The sequence below is a fragment of the Hibiscus syriacus genome, unplaced genomic scaffold, assembly GCF_006381635.1.
Source record: "Hibiscus syriacus cultivar Baekdansim isolate YM2019G1 unplaced genomic scaffold, ASM638163v2 tig00110903_pilon, whole genome shotgun sequence".
Lineage (NCBI taxonomy): Eukaryota > Viridiplantae > Streptophyta > Magnoliopsida > Malvales > Malvaceae > Hibiscus > Hibiscus syriacus.
This window is the reverse complement of record NW_024062906.1, coordinates 191,618-202,683: the sequence shown is the minus strand read 5'-3', so window position 1 is coordinate 202,683 and position 11,066 is coordinate 191,618. Positions and strand designations below refer to the sequence as shown.

The following is an 11,066-nucleotide window of genomic DNA, read 5'->3' as shown; positions in this document are numbered from 1 at the left end:
TGGTATCGATTGTCCTTTTTATGTCCCGTTGTGAAGAACCCATTCGTATTTCCACTACTTCTGAGGTAATTATAAAATTGATTTTGTATATTAATAATTTTATACAGCGTATAACAAATTGTTTCCTTGAATAGGTGGTCTACTGATAGGAAAAATCATTAGGAGCTACCTGATGATTTAGAAAAAATTAGGGTGCTAATCGATCAGAAGGTGTCATACAGGTATGAATTTTAATGTTTAAAAATCGATTTTAGATTATAGTTATATAATTAGATTATTATTTTGATAAAAATTATATATTATTTGTTTTAGTTTGAATGGGTGCCATATTCTACTGATGATGTGAGGGCGGTGATCCCACCTGAGTTGAGGGGTCCATCAGATGTTTGGATGGCGATGGTCCCTCTGATATGTTATGCGACCGTCGAGTGGTACTCCACTGATCGCGTGCTCCGGCAGTTTAGTTGTTTTCAACCAATTTCGGAAGCACCTTGCAATATGGACGAGTTGCATAGCTTAGATAGACGTGGCAAGACAGATACAGATTGGCTGGTGAGGCATCATGAGTGGGTCATGTTGTGGGAGGATCGACATCGGTGCCTTCACGTAGAGAGCCCATTTTTACTGACTTCTTGATATATGCTGAGGATTATTATGAGCGGTTCAATAGTAACGGAAAACCGTTTCTACTTCCCGAGGATGCACGACGACAGACCTTTCCACGACGTCAACAGAGACGTTCACCGACACAACACCATCGTCCCCCGACTCGTGGACGGAGATCAGGTGCTTTCGGTTCATCCTCAGCTACACCAGCAGGACCTTCCCAGCAGCCACCGCAGCCATATATGATGCCGCAACCATATATGATGCCGCCATCGCCTTTCCATTACCAGATGTCGCCGCCTTCACCTGGTTTTCTAACCCCGCCACCGTCACAGATGACCCCTCCTGGAGGCTATTATGGGTCTATGTTTGCATATCCAACTTGGGGTTCATATGCTAGATATTTGGCGGGTTCAGCCTCATCACCCATGGTCGCAGCACATACACCTCATGTACAGTTTTCACACTCAGTGATGTCTGGGTTTTCCCAGTTTTTTTCCCAGTTTTCGCAGGCCGGTGGAATAGTCAGTCATACACCTCCAGGGTCCTTATTCTATGGAGGTGCTTCATCGTCATCAGCTCCTCATCAACCTAATATACATGCTCAGGACGACGACGACGATGACGACGACGACGATGACAGCGACAAGTCAGAACCAGTGATACGAAGAAATCCTTCTCGAGACCGACAGCCACCGCCTTGCGGAACACATTCGCGATGCAAGCATCGATAGATTTTTTTTATATTTGTATTTACTTTATTTTGTTTAATTGTAATTTTTTATTATTTCTCATTTAATACTTACTTTATTTTGTTAAATTTGTTGGACTTTTTTTTAATATATTTCAGTTAATTTTGTTTATTACCATTTAATATCAGTTATTGTAATTTGGTTATCATTTACCATTTAATTCTTATTGTAAGTTTGTTGTATTTAAATACCAAATTGTTATTAGTTTGATAAAATTTAATGATTGTGTTCGTTTTTTTAATCTTCATCAGCGATTATCGAATGACATTAACTTGAAGTAAATGCAAATTAAAATACAAGAATTATTATTTGATAAACAAATGCATCATTTCCTTATCAATTGTTACTTGATGACAACAGAAGTGGACATGTTTTTCTAGTGTGTCCTGGGTTTCTACAATGGACACATATTCTATCTTATCTATATCTTTCTCGAATATCTATATCGCAATAAATTCGATTGGATTTTGGACGACCGCGCTCCCTCAATAAACTCAGATTTGGTATAATTGGAAGCCAATCTTGAACCTCATCAGGGTCTTTGTCATTACCTATGGGGGGAAACTCAAATTCATAAACCTTAAAAACTTCAGATAGTAGGTATACAGGATCCACAAAATGGTTATTGTCTTGACGTGTATGCGAGCAAGCTGCTATCACATGAGAGCATGGATACTTCAGAGCTTGAAAAAACCTGCAGTCGCACGTTCTATCCCTTAGATTTACTCTTAACGACACAGCTTCAATCCCTTGAAGAGGTCGCGACAACTCTATGACACGAAACATTTCATGCCTTCTAGAGAAGCTTGTTACAGACATTCCATTTGATGCAACAATTTTTTTCTGTAGATCTGCAACTAATCTAGGGTGATAGACATGATCGCCTTGCATTCATGTTTGAGCTTGTCCCCCGAGCTTCGCAAAAAGCGCCCCCAAACGAAAATATATAGTTTTTACCAAAGCCGCTATGTGTCCATATCGATATCCACCATCATATGCGTTCGTCCACATTTCTTTATCGATGAGGCTGATGTAATCGTATCCTTCCTCGTTCTTCACCCGCAAATCTTGAAGCATTGATTCAAACGTTCGAGGAAGTAGTTCGTAACCTGATCAAAAAATGTATAACTTACAAACTTGCTTTCTTTGCAAAATTAAAATGATCAAAAAATGTATAACTTACTAACTTGCTTTTACTTACCCATGCGCACAATTAATTGACGCTCATCATTCTTCTTGTACTTTCCATGATAGTTCGCAGCAATGTGTCAGAGACAATACCTATGTTGGACAAAGGGTGGTTGCTACATTGGACCCAAAGACTCCATTGCTGCTTTGATCCTAGCTCCGCGATCTGAAATGACACAGATTTTTCCCTCGTGATAACATATGCACGTAAATTTCGGAGGAAAAAAGCCCAAGAATTTGTATCTTCTCCTTCGACAAGAGAAAAAGCAACTGGAAGAATGTTGCGATTGCCATCTTGGATAACTGCCAATAATAAAACTTGCTTGTATTTTCCATACAAGAAAGTCCCGTCGATCTGGACCACAGGCTTGCAGTATTTGGCAGCATTGATGCACTGTGGGTAACTCCAAAAAACCCGGTAAATTGGCATCGATCGCGAAGAACTCGATCATTATGGTATGCATAGGAGGTTTCAAAGTCCACAATTGTCCCAGGATTCAACGTCCGTACCAGCCTAAACCAACCTGGAAGTTCGTTGTAAGATGCATCCTATTCGCCATGAAGTTTGACAATGGCATTTTGTTTTGCCAACCAAGCTTTTTTATAGGAGACAGTGTACCCATACTGCGATTGTATAACTGAAATCAACACTGCAACAGCTATATGAGAGCTTGCTTTTACCATGGGCATGATGACTTGGCATATCACTTCAGAGTCCAAGTTGGGATGATCTTGGTTGACCCCTCCAGCACAACATGTGTGAGGACCGTTGTATACTGTTAGTTCCCATATGTTGTTTTTCCTCTTCATTTTCGATACACGAACCATCCAATTGCATCCGTTTTTGCGTCGGGCACATTAGCATACATATTTTTCGATCGTCGATCGGTTGACTCTGGACTGAACAAAATTACGGATATTGTAATTTTTGATAGCCATCATCGCTTTTTCTTTGCTTGAAAACTCCATGCCTAAAGATAACTCATCATTATTTATTGATGAGTAATGTCCATATTCACCGAGATGAGGCATATCGCAAATTCTGGCCCATACATTGCACCATAATCAGCTTTATACATGTGTGCAGGAGGGTCAGTTTGTGCCACATTTCTTGGAACTTCATCATCATCGGAGTTGAATTGCGGTGATTCTGGGTGAATGAATAGTATAGTCTCAGTACCATCCGCACCAGGCTCACGAAGCGGTTCTTCTGGTGGAGATGATGGTTCCTCCATGCTCTCCACATTTAGGTCGAAGAACCTACTACTTGCACGCCTTCCCCTTGAACTGGAAGGCATATCGACATTGAGATCGAAAAAACTCGCAGTCGAATGCCTCCCCCTGGAGCTTGAAGCCATCGTGTCAAATGGAAACTGCACAGATGGTTGCGTCGATGGCATCTCCATATTAAGGTCAAAGGGATTTGCAGATGAATGTCTTCCCCTTGAACTGGACCCAATGTTGCCATACGGATTGTTCGTCGACCCACCTCGGTACATATCGTAAGGAGTTACGGATGAATGTCTCCCCATTATGGCATTAAAATCATTACACATTACTGTAGTCGGGCTGTAAACTTGATCAACTTGTTCAGCCAGCCCATAGTGTGAGCTTAAAGATTGACCCCGAACAGCACTCACTTGAACAAAATATGCATACATCTCAATAGCGGCGTCTGAATAATTACTTTGAGCTTCAACCATCATTTGAACATCATCATTGTTCGAAAGTTCGAACGTTGTATAAGTTAATGACAACAATGATGTTGGAAATCTGTACTGCAACGATGACATTCTTCTACTACTTCCAACATGAATCTTCCTCGAAATCTTCGTTATCAGCTCCTCAAGAGTTATGTTTCTCTTGAATGATATTTTAACACGCTCATTTGATACGAAAACAATGTCGATTTCATCTTCTCGAATTTCACCATCATAATAAACAATAGCTGAAAGTCGCGCCATTCTTTGAGTTTAAAAGTGCGGCAATATTATATCTGCAAAAAAAATAACTGAAACAAACCTGATTAAATAAATTATATATGAACGAAAATATAACACAAATTTTTTTTACACATCAACGTAAATAATTTAAATAATATAATTTTATATTATTACCTGCACCGCAAAACTATTTCGACGTATGCTCCCGCTTTTCAATTTTACAAACATAAAAATTAATTGAAAATAATTAGTATAATATTTTTCAAATAATAATAATAAACAATAAGTATAATTAAAAAATTATAACAAAATTACCTTATAACGAAAAATCGCACGAACTTCTAAATCAAATATGAGAAGATTGCCAGAATTATTACTCGTTGACGGAATTGTTGTATTAATTTATAAGATAGGAGAGATGCGAGGAGATGTGAGAACCGGAGGAGTGTATTTATAAACATATAAGGCGCGGTACCTGCACCGCGTCATATGTAATTATTATATAGCGCGGACCAGGGACAACGTTAAATATAATTTTGGTACGGCGTATAGCGCGCCCCCTGATCCGTGCTATACCCCTACGTGACGTATAGCGCGGAGAAGGGGCGCGCTATACCCCATGTGTAACCCAGTCAATGTATAGCGCAGTACAGGGGGCACGCTATACTCCACGTGGCGCCAAATCAGCATATAGCGCTGTTTACTGCTACGGGTGTTAAATCGAGAAATATAATATGACCGGTGTTAGATCGGTAAATATACCGATTACCGGTGATTTTTCAAAAAACACCCTGATTCTTCCGATCGGTCGAACCGATTAATCCAGTGAACCGGTAACATAGTCGGTTCGCTAACCGATCCGATTCTGAAAACCATGGTAGCTATTGTACGCCAAGAGAATTCTTATGGCGCGCTAAGAGAGTCTTTTCCTAAAGTTTTTAAAAACAAACATTCAATCCGATTAATATTGTATTTTTAAAATTAGGTTTCTAATGTTTGTTTTTGTGGTTAATAAGTATTTTTGGATAACCAAAACCAGTGCCAAACATAAATTATTTGGATTTACAAATTATACTAATAAATTAGTTAAATTTTGATAAATTAAAGTATATAATTAAATCTTAAACTTAAATATGATAAATGACTTAAATTATAATTTGGCACCTTGTAAATAGTTAACTTATTATTAGAGGACCAAAACTATAATTTAACCTATCGTATATAAGTAACTTAGTAGTTTTTGAAATTTGTCACCCTAAAACTATTTTTGAGGGGTTAAAGTCCAAACCCCCCCCCCCACCAAAAAAAAAAAAACCATTGGCTATTGCGTATCTTTCTCCTTTTATATTTTTGTTTTGGATTCGTTCTGTTGGTTTTTGTTGGTCTCTCTTTCATTTTCCGGGCTTTGTTGCCCTTTCGCCGTTGAAATCCATGATCTTCAGTATTCATGGACTCATCTCCAGTTTACACCACTTCACTCCATGAACAGGAAGATGAGTGGGGTATATTGGCTCTCTCTCTCTCTCTGGTTGTTTTTCGGGAAAATTCTGATAAATGGAAGAATTTTGGATCTTTAGCTAAAAATCAATTTTTTATAATTTTGGTTTTGTTTATTTTAAATTTCTAGATGTGGGTTTTTTTAGATTCTACTGATATATTTAAGAGAAGTGGGTCTTTGAATCGATTATCAATGAAGAGTTGTTTTTCTGGGTATCATTAACTATGAACATTGGGCGGTATTTGGTATTTTTAATTATCTATTTTAATCCTATTTTTTTTTGATTTTCTCTTGATTGGTGGATCATGATGGTATCCATGTCGAGCTACATTAAGTTGAGGCTCATGCGTTTCCCTTCATTACCATGCTATTATAGTATCTTGTATTATTCTTTATTGTTTTAGTTGGTATTTGGTTGCCTTTGTATCGAATGTGAGAACATCTTATGCATAAATTCATTAAGCTCTACTTTGTGGAGGATATCAATGTGATGGATAAGTGAAAGAATCGATAACTTGGCATCTCTTGGATAAACTTATTAACTGGAAAAAGAAATCCTGTCTGCATTTGCAGTTGGTTACCTTGCCTAAGTTCATGAAGCTTTTGTTGTTCGTTGTTCTTTTATTGCCTTTGGTTCTGCAGCAAGATGATAGTAAAACCAGATGCATTTTTGTTTAACTCCTATCTTTCAAGTTTGCAATTCTGATCTTTATCAGTAGAGGGTGAAAGTTTCCATGTCTCCAATGAACATGGTGATTTATTGTCTTTCGGTTTTTTGCTTTGATAAAAATCTTATGAAGTTACATGTTAATTTGCTGGAACATTGTTTATATTTAATTCCTTTGTTTTAGAGAGAAAAAAGTATCATTGAAATTGATTAACCTTAGATTTCTTATTTTAATCGATTTGCTTTTTGTTTTTCATCAGACACTGATGGATTCGTGATTCCTAGTTTGGGAATTGAAGAGCCGGAAAAATGTAGAGCTTATACTTTGGATGTAGAAACATCAAAACCTCATTGGAAGCAGGTCAATTGCAAATATCTATACCTGTAGATGTCAAGAGTCGATACTCATTTATTTGAAGCTTTTTGTCTTGTTGACGCATAGGTGCTAATATGTAGACATGTATATATTTCGGCTTGTGCAGACCAAAAAAGAAGATAACATTTACTTGGGACCACACGGTGCACCGCCATCACAATCAAGGCGGCAGGACCTGAATCTGTCCAGTCGGAAGCAGCGGTTTAAACAAAAACTAAAAGAAGCTGATAGAAGGATCAGCGGGGCAGGGCGGGAGAACAAGGTAGAAAATTTGAAAGAGCTTGTAGGTGGTGGGAAAGCAAGCCCCAACATGTCCAGGGGTTCCCCCAGGGATTGGCTAGACCCACATTGCGACGAGTCACAATTCGAGAAGTCATACCCCCAGTGAATCAAAGAATCAAAGCTTTATGTGTCGTAAGATACTTAAATCGGTGCAAAGTTCAACATACTGATACCATTACTATAAGTCTCTATCTTGTATGCAAGCTAATTACTGAGCTTATGTAGTTTGACAATAATCCATCAACCAAGCCATTTGGTTTTAGTACTAATGAGAAGACATTGAATGTCATATTTTAAAGTTATTTTTACTCCAACCTTCTTTGCATATACATGCACCTTGGTACACTTCGGAACTCATGATTTCACCATAACAGCATGAACATGCATCATTGCTTAGCCACTCGGAAATTCTCTTATTTTCACTCATCTTTAAGGGTAGATGCTTATTCTGTTGGTTATATTGTACAAAATTGAAGTTTCAAGTCATACTTGAACAACGTACACCGATTTTTGCGGTGTAAGTATCCATCAAAAGGCCTCCAAATTTCGCGGTTCCCAAAGGAATCTAAATGCAAGTAACAAAACAGCAGTATATGTGTTAATATTCGGTATAAATTGGGTTTCCCAAATTTTCTAAAAGTAGTTTAAATGGACCTAATCTTTCTTCTTATCTTTGGACAAAATAATGATAACCAACTTAAGCACCAAGTGTAAAAACTAAAAAAATGCTAAGTTCCAATCCTAGCTAAATGAATCATTTAGGATGCTCGTTCCCCAAAAGTTAAGGTCAACTCGTCTGAGTAACTTCTGAAATTTCCATCGACGAACACGACTCAATATGCCAACCAATTTGATGAAGAATGTTTGCGTCGGAGTCAAAATCTTTGCAGGGCTCATTTGATGCTCATGAACTCTAATCCAGATGCCGTGGGTGTCAATCCATGCTGTGACAGATACTTGGCATCGTAAAATTTGCTTAAATGCCTCATCCCACTGTCACATAAAATGGTTACAATGGTGTGGCCAGGGCCTAGAGCCTTTGCCACTCGAACAGCTCCAATGCAGTTCATGGATGAAGAACTTCCGAGAAAGAGCCCATCGTTCTTCATAAGGAACCTGAAATGCCAAGCAGATAAAAGATTACAGCTCACAATCCAAGCATATATTAACCACAAAAGAATTCGTGCAAAGTGCCAGCGAAGACGGTTTTCTCATCATTTCCTATCAGATTCAACATAAATAAGTCTAAGCAGATATCCATGAAACTGAATAAATCAGTTTGTACGTTTGGGAATGAAAATGCAACAGCTAGAGCAAATATAAAAGATGACAGATAGACCTTGACATTTCAACAGCCTCCTTATCCGTGCCACGGAAGGCCCCATCAAGCTTTGCCATCACGAAATTTTTAGTCAATCTGTTGATTCCGATCCCTTCTGTTATGGTGTCGAATGGATTCTTAAGCCTTCGTCCTTCTGCTTCCTCTTTAGTGTACATGACTCCCCTGGTTACCTTATTGAACAAACCAGAACCAGGAGGATCTATCAAAAAACACTTGATTTTTGGACTCTTTTCCTGTCCAACATTTGAATTCCATTAATCCCTCTATAAATATGTACAAGTGATTGAAATGAAGCTAAAATTTCTACCAGGAGAAACTTCGAAACACCAGCCACAGTACCACCAGTGCCTGCAGCAGCAACAAATGCATCTAGACTGCCACCAGTCTGCTCCCAAATCTCTGGTCCAGTACCCTCGTAGTGGGCCCTGAAGTTTGCCAAGTTTTCGAATTGATCAGCAAAGAAACCACCATTACAAAGACTCAAGAAACTCGGATTTTCTTTCTCCTGATCAGGAGGGCAATCATCCATTTGATCCCGGGTTTTTCCATCAACTTGGCTGGGCTTTTTATGCTTCGCTGCTAACTCATTTGCCTCTACTGCACGCCTCCTAGCGATATTAACATAATGGTCTTTATGCGTAATCGATACCGGTCTTACTCTTTCAACATTAGCTCCCAATGCTTCAAGTATTTGAGACTAAGAGAAGTTTGCAAGAGGAAATAAATTCAAGTTATGCTGCAATGTCAGAAAATATAGAGAAGAAACTATGGATATACTCATCCACAATGTATTTTACACACACCTTTTCGATAGCAGCATCGTCAGGGATGACTACATGACATTTGCATCCAAAGGCAGGAGCCACCGTTGCGAGGCTAATGGCGGTACTCCCCGCACTCCCTTCGGTGACAACTCCTCCGGGAGCTAGATCACCTGATTCGAGAGCCTATATTGTACCAGAAAACGGACCGATTAATAAACAGAAACGCCAAGACTTAAACATAAACATAAGCAATATTTACAATTATGAACATAAAATCCCCAAATTCTGAAAAAACATACAAACACACATCTATCCGTAAACATAGGGCTTCAATATTCCTCCATGGTTAAAAGTGCTATACTTCAAATGCAAGCTTTCACTATGAAACAAGAAGTTTAATGTAAAGTGCATTATAGATTGCATTTTCCTAATTTATTTCGTTTATGTGACCAATCTGAATTGATATATACATATACACACACATATATTACCTCTTCAATAATTTTCACGGCTACTCTATCTTTCACACTTCCTCCAGGATTCAGAAACTCACATTTTCCCAGAATCTGAAAACATAAAAGAAAAAAAAATTAAAGCAATTGAAAAAATCACTTTCCTTCATTTACAGGAAATCAAATCCATAAAAAAGAACATTGATTAATCACAGAAAAGATGAAAGAGTTTGATCTCAAATCAAGCAAAAAGGGTAACTTGAAGGCTAAACATTGATAAAATGGGAAAAAAACGAGGGCAGTGAAGTTAAAAAATCACAAATCCAAACAAAAAAGCTCAAGTCAATAGACATGTTATGGGAAACCCAGTTATGAAAATCAGAAAACAAAGATAAAATGAAATAATTTCAAGAAAGGAATGAAAGTAAACCTCACAGCCAGTGGCTTCAGAGAGGCTGTTGATACGAATCAAAGGGGTGTTGCCAATGGCATCGACAACTCCAGTTCTGGGCTTTTTCTTCTTGTTGGAATGAAGGGTCGAACTGGTCCTTTTGAATAAGAGGAAGTAAGAGAAGAGAGCCATGGAAATGGAGAAGGCGGCAGTTGCAGCGACAATAGCGCCTCCGGTGGTTCTTACAGGCGCCATTGTGGCGGCCGAAGAAAGCTTTAAACAAAACACCAGTTAGTTGATGAGACGACTTCTTGCCTGGTTTGGTTGTTTCCAGAGTTCGCAGCTTTCGAGTTTTATTAGTCCATAAACAGGTTTTAGAATTGAACTCAGAACTCATAAGGGCATACTTTTCATGTTTATTAAGTCGGTTGAATTTATTAATTCTAATTAATTAAAATTAATCTTCTAAAAAACCATTAGAATTCACGTTTGTAAACTGAAATTGAATTCAAATTTAGAAAATTCATACAAATTTTCAATAAATTAAAAGAAAATATTAAATATTGGTTCCGATTAAATATTTTTATTAGGGATAAATTAAACTTGATTAACAAATAGATTTTTTTCAACTCAATGTTAAAAGATTATAAATATTTACAATTAAATTTAAACAGAAATTAGAATAACTCTATTAACTCAATTTTATAAACTTACTCAATTAGAAAATGTTTCAAATAAAGTTTGAGTTATAAAATATGATAAATTGCGCGTTTAATACCTATAGTATCAGTTTTGATCCGTTTTA

At 37.7% G+C, this 11,066-nt stretch overlaps 2 protein-coding genes across 2 annotated transcripts; one reads left to right on the top strand and one right to left on the bottom strand.

Annotated features, from left to right (window-relative positions):
• The first annotated feature begins 5,822 nt into the window (after positions 1-5,822).
• On the top strand, positions 5,823-7,626 carry LOC120146186. Its single transcript, XM_039159824.1, has 3 exons — positions 5,823-5,991; positions 6,915-7,015; positions 7,137-7,626. The coding sequence occupies exons 1-3, from the start codon at positions 5,937-5,939 to the stop codon at positions 7,416-7,418; spliced, it is 438 nt and encodes a 145-aa protein (XP_039015755.1). The 5' UTR covers positions 5,823-5,936; the 3' UTR covers positions 7,419-7,626.
• Positions 7,627-7,960: 334 nt separating this feature from the next.
• LOC120146188 (cysteine synthase 2-like) lies at positions 7,961-10,619 on the bottom strand. The gene is made up of 6 exons (XM_039159825.1): positions 10,301-10,619; positions 9,910-9,984; positions 9,458-9,601; positions 8,962-9,351; positions 8,652-8,887; positions 7,961-8,428 (listed from the first exon to the last, which is right to left on the bottom strand). Exons 1-6 carry the CDS (start codon positions 10,514-10,516, stop codon positions 8,206-8,208), a joined length of 1,284 nt encoding a protein of 427 aa, XP_039015756.1. The 5' UTR covers positions 10,517-10,619; the 3' UTR covers positions 7,961-8,205.
• Between the last annotated feature and the right edge of the window lie 447 nt (positions 10,620-11,066).